Below are 16,416 nucleotides of genomic sequence, written 5' to 3'. Positions count from 1 at the left end.
TTTAGTCAAGCTCCTACTACTAACTATATTTTTAATTTCCGGTTCTCCACTATCATAAGTAAAGCTGTTATTAATAAGTGCATGCACGTAGTTTTTTTCCTCCTTCCTTGGATGATTTCCTTAGGAGAGCATCCCAGAAATGGGACGAATGTCTCAACCTCAGCTATTTTGGAGAGGGTGAAACTATGACAGGTCAGATCTTTCTCCTCCCTCCCTCACAGCGTCTCCTCCTCTTTTCTCTTACCCCTCTTCGGGGTGTGGTGACTGCAGGAGGGAGAAGAGGGACAGGGCTCTCTCAGGCAGACATCCCTCACTGTCCCTCCCACGCCTCCCAGCACTGCTCAAGTTCACTGATATGGGAAATAAAATGTGGTATCCCTTCTAAGGCCATTTGCATTTAAACAGTGGCCAAGACCTTAAGAAAAAGGGGAAACTGGGCTCCTGGTTCCCCACAAAACAGTAGAGAGCTAGTGGAGAACTTTCATCTCTTCTTTGAACCTTGCTCGTCTTCCAAGACCTAACCCAGTCCCCGCCCTTCCAGGAGGCAGCTCTGTCTGTCCAGCCCTTCCCTGGGCACCAGTAGCACGTGCTCTCTGAGCGCTCACTCAGCCCTTGGTCCTCTGGTCCCAGTTACCTTCGCATGTGTGCATGCCTTGTGCTCCCAGCCTGGCTGAGCACGCACCATGTGGAATGGAAGACACACACTTTAGAGCCCAAGGACTGCTCTGCTGCCCTGGGATTAATTCCCCTCTTGAACTGGAACTCCTGGGTGATTGTGAGGCTCACATTGGATAACAGATAAAAACCAACCTGTGTGCACGGTGCACGGGGTGGGCCCGGCCCAAGCAGGGAGCATCGCTCCTCTCTACTGCACTGGTCACGTGGGGGCCCTGGGGGAACACAGTGGCTGTGAGTTCCAAGCCCTCTTGGTGTCTCGCTAAGCTCCAGGGCAAGGTGGCTGACATTCTACCTTGTCACCGTCACTGCTGCTGGCCCTTCAATGTCACCCTCTCCTCCCACCACACAGGCCGCTTCCTGGAGCTGCACATGTACATGACCTCTGCACTCAGCAAAAATGACATGAAAGCCATTGGCCTCCAGATGGCTCTCGACCTTGTGGCCAACAAGGAGAAGAAGGACTCCATCACGGGCCTGCAGACACGCACCCAGCCTGGGCGGCCAGACTGGAACAAGGTAAAGGCCAGTTGGAGGCACTCAGCCTGCAGGGAGGGACCAGTGGGGATGAGAGCCTGAAGCAGGGGCCGGGTAGACGAGGGTCAAGCAGCCAGTGGCAACGCATGAGGCCGGCATCTGGAGTCCATCAGTATGTCAGGGCTGGACCTGCGGCAGGGAACCTATGTTCAGGTCCCTGGTGAGAGCCGAGAAGGGAACGGGATGCCAGTGGAGCTTGGGCAACAAAGAGGACTTTCCCCAAAGGCGATTCTTAAGCAGAATTTGGGGTGGAAAAGGGACCCCACAGTGGTGGGGGGGGTGCCTAACTTCAGGGAAGGGACATTTCACTGGAGGGAGCGGCCAGCTGGGCACCACCTGAGGTTTAGGCAGTCGAGTTTGGCTGGCCACGCTGCAGTCCGCCAGCCCAGCAATTGGTGTGGTACGCACTTCCCCACAGACAGCTCCTTGGGCGAGGGCCTGGGTCTTATGCTTTTTCTGGCCCACCCCCTCTCTGGGGTCTGGGTCAGGTTATGGGTGGACGAATGGCTGCATGTTGGACTTTCTGCTCTGAAGAGAAGCAACTGAGTCTTAGTGTTCCTCATGAGGACAGGGGCCATCGCTGCCACTGCCCACCCATTACACTGTCAGCTTCAGGTGGGTGTGCCACCGGGCGGGTCCACAGTCTCACCTCTCGCTCTGCTCTTCCCCAACCCCGTGGACTCCAGGTGTTCCAGAAAGTGGCCGCGGAGAACAAGGGCAAGGTGCAGGTCTTCTTCTGTGGCTCCCCAGCCCTGGCCAAGGTGCTCAAGGCCCACTGCGAGCGGTTTGGCTTCAGATTCTTCCAGGAGAACTTCTAGCTCCTCCTCTCCAGGCTCTGCCCCAGTCGACGCCACCAGCCAGCTGGATGGCACTGCTACCAGTACCCCGCAGGGCCCAGCCTCGGGCAGCCACTGAATCCTGCTCCACATGCGAAGCCGGAGGCCCCAACGGACGGATGGGCTCCCCTTACCAGGGGCTGGGGCGGGGGGCTTCCAGGGCAGCTGCTCCTCCAGAAGCCCCCGTGGGGATCTCCCCCTACAACAGGGGTCCTAGACTCACCGAATCACCACAGTCACTTGGGAAATTTCTCCCTTGTTGTTTTGTGAAAATTTTCAAACATACAGAAAATTAAGAGAATTGTACAGTGAACAGTATTATCTAGTTTCTAGAGTCTTCAATGAACATTTTGCTGTATTTGGTTTAGGACATGTTATCTGTCCCTCCCTCCCTCCCCCCACCCGGCAGTGTTTCTTGCTTTGTGATGCATTTCAAAGCACACTTTACCACTCGGAGTAGATTTCTGTAAGTGCTGATTCTTGGGTTGCACTCCCAGAAATTCTGATTTTGAAGATCTGGGGTGAGACTCGGAATGCATATTTTCTCCGAAATCTATTCCCGTAGGGAGAGATGAGCACCATATTTTTTACCTTTCTCTGTGTCATTGTCTCCCCATCATCTCTGTCTGTGCCCCTTTTCCTCTCTCCCTCCCTCTCTGTCTTCTCTGTCTCTCCCTCCTGGGGGTGTCCCTCAGTGCCCCTCCTCTGCTCTGCCTGTCAGTGCCCCCTGTCTCCTCACTCACTAAGAAATAGGACGTAGACAGTGCTTGTGTGTCTGTAGGGTCACAGAAGGGCCTTGTGCCAGAAATCAAGCAGGTCGCCACCTGAAGCTCAGCTCAGCCGCACCCCAGCTGCATGGCCCTGGCAAGCTCTCTGAGCCTGTTTCATCCTCTGAATAATGGGACTGATGACCTCTCCAGTCACGACCGAAAGTGAAATGAGACATCACTGTAAGTGCTCAGGGCATTCATCTTCCATCCCTGTGTGGTTCTTTATCATTGTTCCTGCATCTTCTGGCTGTGTCGGGGCTCCCTCTTTCTCTGTATCCCAGCTCCGTTTGCATCTGTCACTCTCTGGGCAGGAGTGGATGGCAGAGCCGGCAGATGCGAAAGCTCTCCTAGGAGACACTTTGGGGAGCAGAGGCCCTAGGCTTCGGGCAGAGGTGGGAAGGCTGGCCTCACCCCTTGGATATGAGCTGCCCTGTGCCACAAGCCCCTGTAAACCCCATGGTTCCAGGGCACCCTCCACCTTGCAGCCAGTCTTGCCAGGTTCTGTCTTTTCTGTGACAGTCTAGAACACTCATCCCCAAGCTACCTTCATGGGGTTGAGATCAGGCACTTCCCAACAAGATTGTAGGTTGTGCCTTTCTTTTCCACGGTTGGGCTGGAGGTCCCTGGGGGAGGAGAGGAAAAGAATCAAGGATCTAAAATCCACGTGTTTGATTTGTGACCAAGCGTGTCCCAAGGCTTTCTCTCCAGACATATTCCAGTTGCCCACTGGAGGGCGATGCTGAATCAGGGATCCCGGGATCAACCATTTGCTGGGAAGGAGATTGCTTCCTGAGTGGCTCTGAATCAGAGACCGGCTAGGGAAGACCGCAACTCACTCCAGAGCTCCTGGCTCAAGGCAACACGCCAGACCCAGTCTCAGGCACAACTATGACATCAGAGTGTTCATGTTCAGAGTTTCTCTAGCTGCCAGCTTCTTGTCCCAACACACAAACTCGCACATGAGCACCCACACATACCTTCCTCGCCCAAACCTAGTGACCAGATTCTGGGCTTTCCTTTTGCCCATCTGCAAGGTCAGGATGGGCCTTCCTGGGGAGAGTTTGTAGGCCCAGGCTCTGCCATCTCATATGACTGCAGGTGGCAGGATCAAATATGTGGGTGTGCAGATCCCTCGGTCTGTCCACCGGATGGTTCCCAGATGTCCAGAAGGGGCCATCCTGCTGTCAACAGGAGTCAAATGCATCTGCACGACTGGCTGACTTTTCTCGTCACCCAGATGTTGGCAATGCTGTAGATACACCTGGGCCCAAGATAACTAAGGCTGACACACACACCCACTGAACAGAGGAGCACAGGCCAACTGCAGACAGACAGGGGATGGGTGCTGTGAGCCTCCGGGGGTCAGGCCTGGGCCCCGAATCTAGCACAAAGGGAGGGACAACAGGCCGAATGCAGACATCAGTTAAGACCAAGCCACAAGGTTGCTTAAAAGGGAACTATCCTTGGGATGGGCTTTCTGCATATAATTGTCGTTTGTAATGTGGAAACAAAAGTGCAAATGCTAGCTCACTGAGTGAGTTGCTTCCCCAGGTTCTGTGACAGAGGGCTGCTGTGACCACAGCTCTGATGGATACAGCAGGCGTTGGTGAAACAAAAGGTCAGGCAGGTCCCCAGATGTGCAGCACAAGTCCATTAACACACTGAGAACCTACAGCATTCCTGGGAGGGGAGGGCGACATGGGCAGTAGTGAGAAGTGTCATTGCCCTGCAGACCAGGTCAAGGTTAGGAAGGGATTAGGACACCAGCCCAGACTGGCTGTGTGAAGACACCTCGCAGGAAAGGTCTTTGGCCTCTGAAGTGAAGTCGGGGTACTGGGCTTCACATTTTCCTCTGCTCCAGTCAGGTGTGCGACCTGGATCTGCCCATGACCTCTCTGAGCTCTCACTTCCTCATCTATAAAATGAACAAATGATGGATACCTGTGTTTAAAGGCTAGTGTATGCATAATCATGTCTTCAAAGACATACAGAGACATGGATTTATCTGCTTGCTCTAAAGAGTGGGAAAGGAGTGACACAGAAGGAAATAGTTGTTTTTTTCATCTCTATTTCTTCCCCTCTTTATGTTTGAAGTTTTTGTAATAAACATGTATTAGTTTTGCTACATGTATAACTTTATTTTTTAAATAAACTCAAAATAGGATGGTAAAGTACCAAATTTCGAGATGATTCTATTCATGGAACAAAACATGAACTGCACACACCTATGTACTGTGCACACAATAAGTAGGTGCAGATGCATTGGAAGAGGGTGAGAAGGAGGAATGCCACATAGCTTGTGGGGGTCCGCGGTGGCAGAGGTAAAGGGGGACTTTGCCATTGTTCTGTTTCATGTACTTATGTGTTTCTCATGCGATTTCTCACAGTATAGAATTTTTACACTATGTATTTCATGTATTACTCATATTTTACTTTTTTATCTATAGACTTATATTACAGCCTGTGTACATTTTTAGAAGAATAAAATAAAATGGAGAGATTGTCTGAGCTATCACCTAAAATCCCCTCATACTGATTAGTCCTCAAATGGAAGTGTTCCGGGCACATCTGGGGAAATGGGACCACCCGTCCAGCTATGGGCCGCTCCTGAAAGGTGAGGCTGTTCCAGCAGCCCTACTCAATATACAAAGCTGCCCTTTAAAGGTCTGAATATTAAAACAAAAGGTCTCTTCCAGGCCTGGGGCTGGTCCAGAGGGACTGCAGAGGCCACAGGCATTCGGGGAAATTTTGCACACACGGTGGGGCCAGCTCCTGCCCAGCCTTGCAGCCCGGATGCCTCAGGGCACGCTGTCTCCACTAAACAAATCCTCACATTAACCAGCTTTCCTGACAGATTGATGCATCTTTTTATGGTCTGTCTTTACAATATGATGACTTTCTCCTTTTAAAAATAAGATTAATTCAGACAAGACATTTATTTTATGAGGAAATCTATCCCAGGAAGAAGAATACTCAAGTTGAATGGCAGAGATGGCTGGAAGGAGACTTGATTGTCAGGGAAACCTTCAGCCACCGAACCCTCGGCCTTGCAGGAACGGCCCCCAAAGGGCTGCCCTAATCCTGCCCATGGACAAATGGGGCTGTCTTGAACCATCCCAATGTGACAGGGGAGAGAAAAAGGTACATTTAAAAAAAATCACCCAAGGACAGGGGGCAGGGCAGGGGTGGGAGAAACATCAATGTGAGATAGAAACAGATTGGTTGCCCCGACCAGGGATTGACCCTGAAACCTAGGTACGTGCCCTAATCAGAAATCGAACCCACAAGCTTTCGGTATAGAGGACATAAAACAATCAACTGAGCTACCTGGCCAGGGAGAGAAAATCGTGCCTTTTTTGGTAAAAGAAAAAAAGTCCTGAGATTCACCCCAATTTGTTTGGATGTGAGTTTATATATACAGATGAAGCTTGTCTTTGAATAACCTGAAGAAATTTCAAGAGAAATAAACTCTTTGTTACTGTGTGTCTGTGACCGGAATAGTGTGACCACCTAGTAGGTGCTTGACAGTGTTTCATAAATGTTTCTACCTCCACGAGCCCTGTTTCAGCTGGCGGCACCAGGAGGTACCCTGGACGCCTCTACCTCCCCCGTTCTCCTCGCTTCAGTCAGTGCTAAGCCCTTTCAAGGTGAGACTCTACATGTTTCTCAGAACCACTCACTTTCCTATTGGCCCTGCCTTGGTTCAGTGCATAAATTGACTTTTGCCTGGACTCTTGCATTGCATCCACCTCCCAACTGGTCTTCCTTTCTCCGGCTTCTTTCAGCTCCAATCCATCCTCCACGCTGTTGGGATCTTACCATACAACTTCCTGTTGGACCACTGTCCTGTTGCCGTCATCGAACTCCTGAGACTCGCACACAGGCCTGCCCCACCTAAGCACTCCATTAAGATCTGTTATTATTAAAACCAGTATTATCCCTGCCCTTGTCTACTGCTCGTGCCTTGCCATTGTCTACCTCACTCTCCATCCTCTAAAAACTGAGTGTACCAGTAACTCAGAATTCCCCGTAACACCACACAGTGTCACACCTTCAAGCCTTTGCCTCTTCAGTGTCTGACATGAGCAGCCCACTCTTCCACCTTCAGACTGAGATTTCAGAACATTTTTTCATCAGCCCATCTGTGAAGGCTTCCTTGCAGGTCCCTGTCATTATGAAATAAACAGTCTCCCCCACATGACAGCATGTGACCCACGCTGTAGCTACAGCACCTACTGCAGGTATTGCATTTACCCATTTACTTGTCTGGGAACAACCCGAGGGCAGGAACAGTGTGTTCGCCTCCATCTCCCCAGTGCCTGGCACGTAGGAGGTGATCAAAGAGAGTGCTGGTGAGCTGACACGACTCCTTCAGACCCTGTCTCTCCTTCCTTTTTCTACCTTCTCTGCTTCTCCCGTTCGAGGAGAAAATGCCAAGATCCTGCAGGCAGACAGGACCAGCTTTCCATGAGGACAGAGCGAGCCTTCAGAGTGCAACTTTGGGGGCCACAGGAGTCCTGCCCCCCAACAGCTCCTTCACCTCCCTTCTCCTCTTCAAGCTGAGGTCAGATTTAACACAGATCTCCTATGGCTGAGGGCAGTCTGTCCCCAACTCCTGCTGTAAAATGAGGAGGTGGAGCTAATGGTTCCTGTAACTGTGACACTTTTTTTCTCCTCTTCCTCATTCTTCTTCCTTGAACTCAAAAGAGATGAATTAGTTAGAAAGAATGAATCAGAAATAGGGAGAGCAAAAAAAGACAGACAGAGAGAGAGAGTAATTTTGCCAAGTTATTATTCAAAGGAGCATTCTGGGACCCAGAGTGAGAGCAGCCCCATCAATCACCCCACAGAGCTCTGGGGGCAGGTGGGTGGGAGCGGCCACGCACTGTCTGTAGACAGCTCCGTGCACAAGAGGCCAGGCCAGGAGCCCAGGGCCCTCTGCCTGCCACCAAGGAGAGAGGGAGAAAGGCCAAAGACACTGAAAGGGGACAGTCAGCCCAAAGGCCAAGGGTAAGGCTGTCTGACCTGCCTTCTCGACAGGCCAGAGAGCCTGGAGGCCCCACTCTGGGCTGGGCCGACTCTGGGGAAAGCACCCCTCAGAGCGGAGGAGGGGGACTGGGGTTGGGCCTCAGGCCTGAAGCCTGAGCCCCGCTCTCTGGGCTGCTCTCCCCCAAGCCTCTGCCATGCTGACAGAGGCAGCCTCTGCCTCATCCCACCAGAAACGGCACCTAAGTCACAGTCGGCCCTGTGTCTCTGGGCTTAAGGCATGGATTCTCCTCAAATGAGTGACTGAGGGGATGGATGGATGGACAACAAAACTATGATAGCACTTTGTTGGCTTCTTTTCCTGTTTTATTACTGTACCGTAGTTTTTATTCACAGTTTATCCCTGTTTATTACATTGTAATTATAATCTACTTGGGCCACAAGCTACACCTGATGCTTCTCTGCACACAAGTTCTGCATCTTGGAGGCCCTTAACAAAACAAGTGTGGGAGAAAAGAGTGCGGGAGGGGTGTGGGGAGCCTCTGTCCATCTCCAGGTGACACTATGCCACTTCCTGGCAGGTTGTTGGTCCCTGGGCTCCACGATAAAGCACATTGTGGCGTCAAGTAGATGAATTTGTTAAGTGTCCACCGTCCTGGGTGCTGGAGTTCAACCATGGATGGAAGAGTCAAGGTTTCTGCTCTCAGTTTCCTCATCTGTAAAATGGGGACAATAATAAAATGGTACCTATTAGAAATCATGAGAAGGATTAAATGAGTTACTGTGAGAGAGGTGCTTCAAATAGAGCTTGGTGTGTAGTTAAATTTCAGTAGATGTTGGTTAGTTCTGTCTTAGTCCACTTGGACTGCTATAACAAAATACCACAGACCAGATAGCGTATAAACAACAGAATTTACTTCTCATGGTCCCAGTGGCTGGGGTCTGAGATCAGGAGGCTGGCATGGTGGGGTTCTGGTGAGGAGCCTCTTACTGCGGCCCAGCTGCCACCAGGAGGCATCTGCAGCCCCTCGTCTTCTGGTTCTTTATGATCAGCCACATTTGGGGACCAATACACATCCTCCCCTCCCCTAGGGGAACCACAAGACTCCCAGGGGTCAGCAAACACCTCCGCCCCCTCCTTCACACCCTGGGGGAAGCCCTGGCCATGCAGTGTACACATGCCGGAGCAGACAGCTCCCCTACAGGCTCCTTTCTGAAACCCACTAGTCCTGGGCTGCAGGCGGCAGGAGGAGATCAAACCACAGCTCCCCCAGCTCATTAGTGCTGCATTGTGAATTCCAGGGATAATGGATGTTCTTTTCTTCCCTGATTGCCTCTGAAATCTCCTGCCTGTTTATCAAATCCGATCCACACTTCCCCACCCTCTGGCTTCCGCTCTGAGCTCTACTTCCCCAGAAGAGGAAAACAGGGAAATGCTCCTGGTGAAGAAATCCTCGGTGCTGGTGATGGAGAGGGGAAGCTAACTTTCAGGAGCCCATCTCCAGGGGTGAAGCGAGATGGGGGCTTTAAGGGAAGGAGGCTGGACAGCTTCAAAAAGCACCTGACTCCCCACCCCTCCCCCAGGCTGGACTAAGGCTGATCTCCCGGAGAGGAAAGCCCCTTCCTCACGCCCCCGCTGTGCCCAGTGAAGCCTGTCAAGTGATCTGAGTCCTACTAGTTCACCACTAGAGAATCACTCATTCCTTCATTCACCACGCAGCATTTGTTGAATGCCGGCCTGGAGCCTGAGCTCTGAGGAGCCAGTCAAAGGTTCAAAGCAAGGGTGTGTGACAGGTCATCTTAGAAGTAGTGGCAAATGGAACTGAGAGGGGAGAGTAAATGCAGGGAGAGCATTGGGAGGAAGAGGAGGTGGGCTGAGGCCGAGGCAGGGACGACCTAGGGGAGGGGTAAGAAGTGAGTGAAGGAGAGAAGGGGGAGTGGGGAGGACGAAGGCTTCCCACCCCAAGACTAATCAAGTGAGACACAAAACCCCTTCAAACCAGCCCCCATGAAGGGAAAGCTGATGGTCAGGATGCAACAGGCAACCCCAGCCCCGGGGTAGGATGGACCCAGGTCAGGAGTGAGGACCTGCAAGGCCTCTCGACATGGCCCCACAGGATGCCAGGACCTTTCACACTGGGCAGTAGACTCTGTGCCTCTTATTTCAGATTCTCAAGAGAGCATCTGAGCAGCCCAGCTCCCCTCGTGGCTGTCGGCTTTTGGCTCAGGGACCTTGGCCATGGCTGGGGCCGGGGTTGGGGGCACTGGATATGAAAGGACTATCCCTTTAGAAGCTGTCACGTGTTCTCCAGAAGGGGTGTGAGCAGGACAGGCCGAGAGAACGCCTCTTAAACTGCCTTTACTTGGGGCTCTGCTCAGTCCCCAGGCCCTCCAGTCCTCCCCAGGCATTTTTACTCTCTCGTGGTCACAGGCTCCTTCTTGTGTGTGGGCGTGACCTCCAGCCCATCTGGAAGTTCCCCGAAGCTGGGTCCTGTCTTCCCCCTACACATTTCCTACAGAGCATTTGAAAGACAGCAAACAGCAGGTACTCCATAAAGACATTTCACTAGATCTTGGGTTGTATCTATGTTACTGCTAAATTTACAAAGATTTGCAATAGTGTGTTTGCCTGTGGAATGTTGGCCTCCGCCAGGGTCTGCCTCAGCCCATGAACAGGGTGGAGCAAGGCTACTTGACCCCAATACCTTTTCCCTTCTTCTGTGCTCACTGCTGACTGTTCTGGGCAACCCCAGGTGATAAATAATGACCAGATTCAGTCATGAAAATTCTGATGTAGCCAAGTGCCTGTTCTCCCTTGTGATTATAAGGCAGAGTCTGCTGGGGCTTCTGGGAAAGCTTTGCTCTCTTATAAAAGAACAGGTGAGGCTGGTGCCAGCTGTATCTCCTCTCCCAGTCTTGACGGAGATTCCTAGACTTCTGAGCAATCCAAAGGCCGTGAGGAAGAAGCCGGTAAAGAGTCAAGGGAGGAAAAAGATAGAGATGGGGTGGGGACAAGGTTCTGCCCCTGGGCTAGAGCGCTTGGCACTCTGTCACCTCTCAAGGCCTCGTTGTGGATTGAGGGAATTCTTTATTGTTTAGGCCACTGTCAGGTGGGAGATCTATTACTTACAACTAAATATATTCCTGATTCATTCAGTACCTGTAAAACTTAATAACAGAGTATGCTGAGATTATAAATGGAGTAAACCTGTGGACCCACGAACTCAGGTACCCCCCCAAATTTGAAACAAGATGCTGTGATGACGCACGTGGCCTCCTAACCCTCAGCCTTTTTCTGCCCAGACTGCGCACCACCCATCCCTCCCCCACTCCAACTTGCACTTGCACCCCTCCCTGTCCCACGGGGAAAGGGCAGCAGGACTCATTTTGGGGAGGTGCTATTTCTTGGCGCTAGCCCTCTGGCCTGGACCCCACGCCCAGAGCTGAGGAGGCAAATAGGACCCAGCCCTTCCCAGGGAGGAGAGTGTCAAAACAGCGGCGGGAGAGAAGCAAAGAGGGGGCACTTAAAGTCGTTTCTGCCACATGGCTCCAGCCTCGCATTATCCCTGATGTGAGCCATTAACCTGCTAATTACCAACCAATTAGCTCTGGTTGAGGCTGCTGCTTTCACAGTCTTTTAAGCCTCCAGCTCCATGGAGGGGCCCTGCCAACCTCACTTCCCACCCCCCACAAGCTGGCCTCGGGGAGACCCGAAGGGCTCTCTGCAAACAGGCGCTGCACATCCCGCTGAGCTCCCTCCAGTGGGTGTTGTAAAGGAACTTTTCTGAAGGGACTTTTCCTCCAGAGACTCCACAGTCCCAAGCCTGGCATGTATGATTCAGCAGGAAAGAGATGCTGCCATTCGCAAGTTATATTTTTACCAAAAGGGAAGGAGATGGGGAAGATCATGAACTAACCAACTTTCCTGAGGTCCCTGCTGCAGGCCTAGAACCTGACTTGGCAAGATCTCTTTTTAGCTCCATTTTCTGATATTCAGCTAACATCAAATTGAAGTTTCTCCACTCCATCTCTCTCTGTGCTCCTCATTTTCTTGCCATGTTGCTATCGATGCCCCATGCCCTGCTCTCGGAAATGTCATCTAATGGCATCTGCTCTTGCCTTCAAAATCCAGGTCAACACACTTTTTTTCTCTAGAAAGTGTTCCCTGCCTCCCCTTCCCAACCTCATCACTAAACAGCCTGCTTGTATTGCACTTCTGAGGACATTATTTGTGTAAGAAGAGTCTCCTTGCCCAAAGTAAGTTCCAGAGGGTGGTCCTTCAGTATCCCTCATAATGAGAGCACATGGTTTGGTCCACAGTGAAAGCCCAAATGTATCCCCAGCTGGTGTAGCTCAGTGGCTTGAGCACTGGCCTGCGAACCAAAGGATCGCAGTTTGATTCCCAATCAGGGCACATGCCTGGGTTGCAGGCCAGTTCCCAGCAGGGGACACACGAGAGGCAACCATACATTGATATTTCTCTCCCTCTCTCCTTCCCTTCCCCTCTAAACATGGTAGTTCTCATGAACCTTGATTTGGATCAGCTGGGCAGTTCTCAGTTTGCATATGATACCAGCTGGGGCCACAGCCATCTGGGAGCTGGTTTGGGCTAAAATGGGTCACTCATCTACCTGGTGCCTTGGAGAGGTGGTTGGAAGGCTGGGCTCAGCTGGGAACAGGGGCAGGTAGGACTCTCTATTTGTCCAAATGTTCTCTTTTTCCACGTGTTCTGTCTGCAGGGTCTTCTAACACAGAGAAACCAAGTCTCGCACATGTTGGCTCAAGGCCCACAAAAGCACAAAAGTGTAAGCTTCTAGGACTTCTAAGGTCACAGAACTGTTCCCGGGTCACTTCTGCCACACTTTACTTGTTAAAACAAGTCCCAAGGCGGCCCAGATCCAGTGGGGTAGGGGAGCACACAGGCCTGGGTGTGGAGAGAGGCTGGTTTGCTGGGCGACGTCTCTGACACGCGCTTGTATCTGACTGAATCCCAGTAGCATTTGGTGGAGGCCCGGGTCTGGTTTTCTGAAGGGCTCAGGTGTTCTCGCCCTCAGGCTGTTTTCATCAACAGTAGGAAACGTGCGCACACACACACACACACACACACACACACACACACACACCAGCCTTCCTGTTACACTGCTGCCTCAACCTATAAAAATTACAAAGTCTTGGAGAGGGTGAAGTTGCGTGTATGTGATGAAGGAGAGATTAAACACCATTAATTTTTTTTAGCTGCCTAGTTATAAGACATCTTAGATACATCATCCCATTTGATCCTAATCTCCATCCCCATTTTAGAAATAAAGAAACTGAGACTCAGAGACGTTACGTAACCTGTCCGCCAGGGTGGTCAGATTACGCTGGTCTGTCTAACACCACGACTTTTTCATCATACCAGAAGGAATCATTAGAGAATGGTGTAAATGTGTCTAAAGAAATGAGACCCTGAAGGCAAAATTACCCAGAGTCCCCCAGCTAGGGCCCTGATTCCCCTTTAGAAAGGAACAGATGCTAAAAGCAAACAGCACAGGGCCCAGCACATAGCCGGTGCTCAGTAAACACAAGCTCCATGGCTCCTCCCAACCCTTGTCTCCTCCCACAGCTCCCTGTCACCGGTCCTGAGAATGCAGCCTGATGCTGTGTGATTGGCATAATTGCGGCCATGACTGACTCCTTCTCTGACTGGTGGGAAGCCTGAAGGGCAAGCTTGGAAGGGCTCAGTTCACTCCATCTCATTCCTTTTCCTACTCAAATTTCACTCAACAGTCATTTGCTTTTTGAGCAATCTGTTCCTGGAAAGCAGAGGAAAGTAACAGATTGATGCATTGACTGTGTGTGGCCAAGTGATTTATTTTTAATGTGACTAAACAAGACACACACCTGCCTATGGAAATGTAATCACATTGAATCATCAGGGACTCAGATGGCCATTTAGGCAGGGAGAGGCAGAAAGAAAGCAGAGGAGAGGGGAGAGGAGACAAGACAGGGGGTGGGGGAGAAGGGGCAATTGGGACCAAATCCCTAAAAATTATGATTTCAACAGCATCAGTGAAGCACCCCCAACCAGGCCAAGTGTCCCTCATTTAGCTATGCTGATGCCTGAAAATTCATCAGTAAATAACAGTAGGGGCTTAAACAAGACATAAGTTTTATTTTCCTCTCATACAAAAGTCTGAGCTGATAGAAAGTCCTGGGAAGAAGGGTGGTTTGCCTCCACCAGGTCATCAAGAAACCCAAGTTCTTTCTATGGCCACCCTACCATCCCCAAGGGTGCTGCCTTCATCACGTGGTAGAAGCTGTCTCCTACCACATCTGTTCTCCAACCAGCGTTATGCAGGGGGGAGGAAAAGTAGGCTACCAGCCTCTTTAAGGGCATGACCCAGAAGTTTCGCGCATTACTTCCCTTTGGCTAGAAGTTGGTTATGTGTCCTTTGCAGCAGCAAAGGAGCCAGGGAAATACAACTCAAAATGTCCAGCAAAAACTCAGGAGCTCTATTTTGAAAAGGAAGAAGAGGGACAATGGAGATTGGGGGATAATTAACAGTATCTGACACAAATAAGAATTATCAAAATGAAAAGTGCATATATCGACTTAACAATCCTGGTTCTAGAAATCTATACTAAGGAAATATTCATACAACTATATAAAAATTATGTATCAGTGTAGTACTAGTGGTTTTAAAATAGGTTCACACATTTTTTGACAAACCACCCTTTACAAGGGGTGTATCTCACTTCTAATGCATAGGTGTGACATAAGTGACAATGTGTGACTTCTGAGGCTGAGTCATAAAAGGCACTGCTAATCCTGCTTTGTTTTCTCTTGGATGACCCACTCTGGGGGAAGCCAGCCGCCAAGTCGCGAAGCCACTCCAGCCTGGTGAGGAGGCCCACAGGGGGAAAAGCAAAGGATCCCCCCCATCAGCCAACACCCAGCCCCCAGCCCCAGAGTGGACCCTCCAGCACTAGGTCACACCTCAGTGACTGCAGCCCCGCCAACAACTGGACCACAATCTCATGAAAACCAGTGAAGCCCGAAGCCACTTGGAGGTTAAATAAGCCATGAGGTTGCCATGGATTGGAGGTGCAGCGGTTGGAAGGAGGTAGGACTATGTGCAGAAGACCGTCTGTCCTGTCACTGGTGGCTCCTGCAAACGTATTACCATGTGAAAATAGGCATTTGCTGAATACAAATGGTGTGGCCCCAACTATATAAAAACAAAGTTGTATATACATATATGTATATGCACAGCTGTAAAAAGCCGTTTTGCATATACCCACATGCATATATTTATCTCTGTGTGAACAGGGATGAAACGGTGCAGAGCGAAGTGCTGGCAGGCATGCTACCTGGGGGGGAGGGGAGTGGGAGTGCAGTAGGATGGCATTTGCTTCCTAGTCTCATGCATGTATTGTTTCAAACTCTCACTGTGAAAACGTATTTGTGTGTTCCACTGTGTGATAAGACAAGGAAAATCCTAACAAGAGAGAGAGAGGCAGGCAGACAGAGGAGATAGAAGAAAGGGAGGATGAGTGGGAGAGACATGCGACAACCCAGTGAGTCTTGACTACAGACAGGTCCCTTATCTAAAAACAACAAGAAGGAACTGCCTCTCTGTGGCTTTGGATTTGCTCAGCGTAGGGGCTGGGGTTGCTTTTGAGCCGGAGGAAGATGGTAACTACCTGATTTGATCCCACCTCCCTCGCCCTGCCCCCACCCCTGTGCCCCACTTGTGGGATTTGAGGGAGCACATGGTTGGAGAGGGTGTCTACACCCTAAAGGACAGAGCAGCGGGCTGCACAGAATGGCAGAGGGGGAGTCAGGGGAGAGGAGGTAAAGGGGTCGTAGGGGTGAACCTGGGGCAGGGTGGGTGTCAGAGAGCTTTTGTTCTCCTGGGTGCTCTGCTGTGCGCCACCCTGCAGGGGACAACAGCAAGCCCAGGAGGCTGGTTATGCATAAAGACCTAGGGAGGGAAGAATCAGGTTCGAGAACAGAGAGGATTAATTTGGTTTGCACCCCTGTGAGGTTGTGGTGGCACCAGGGGAGAAGCAGGCTTCTTTCTCTGAGATCCAGCCGACTGCTTGCCTGCTTGTCCCCACCCTGCCTGGGTTGACCTGGACAGCTGTGTCTAGGAAGAAACCAAGTATAGTACCCAACTCTTCTCCGCCCTCCTCTGGGGAGGCTGGGCCTGCGTCAAGGAAGCCAGGTCTGTTTGCTTCTAAACCAACTTCCCTTGCACCTGAGATGGAAGAAAGAGTAAGGTGGGCTTGTTACTATCCCCTTGCTGCTGTGGTCTTACCACAACTCACCATCAGAGTGTCATGCAGACCTTCAGAGACCCCAAATATTATGCAGCTTTGGGAACCACCATCAATGTAATTTAAAATAAGAGCAGTACACAAATGCAACTTTACATAAGAGCTGATTTATCCCTGATCAAATTATTTCCACAACAGCAACTACCACCATTTTGCCCTGCCTTGTGGCCCACCCGCCTGTGCATCAGACGACCTCAGGAAGGCTCGCACCACTGCTGGACCCCCCCCCCCCCCCGCTCCCCACCCCACCTGTCCCATCTTGTGTCCTCTCTGTTCCCTGCATCAGCCCT

The 16,416-nt window shown here is 51.1% G+C and overlaps 1 protein-coding gene across 2 annotated transcripts in view; it reads left to right on the top strand.

Annotated features, from left to right (window-relative positions):
- The window catches only part of NOX5 (NADPH oxidase 5), a 38,257-nt gene extending 35,626 nt beyond the window's left edge, over positions 1 to 2,631 (top strand). For both annotated transcript variants that reach the window (XM_053670111.1, XM_053670110.1), the window contains exons 17-18: positions 1,028 to 1,194; positions 1,899 to 2,631. In XM_053670111.1, coding sequence (XP_053526086.1) covers positions 1,028 to 1,194; positions 1,899 to 2,030 — 299 coding nt within the window. In that variant the 3' untranslated portion in view covers positions 2,031 to 2,631. The remainder of the gene's footprint in view (positions 1 to 1,027; positions 1,195 to 1,898) is intronic.
- The last annotated feature ends 13,785 nt before the right edge of the window (positions 2,632 to 16,416 follow it).

Source organism: Artibeus jamaicensis, unplaced genomic scaffold (genome assembly GCF_021234435.1).
Source record: "Artibeus jamaicensis isolate MK-2021 breed Jamaican fruit bat unplaced genomic scaffold, CSHL_Jam_final contig_548, whole genome shotgun sequence".
Lineage (NCBI taxonomy): Eukaryota > Metazoa > Chordata > Mammalia > Chiroptera > Phyllostomidae > Artibeus > Artibeus jamaicensis.
Note: the sequence above shows the minus strand (reverse complement) of the source record. Positions and strands in the feature narration are given on the sequence as shown.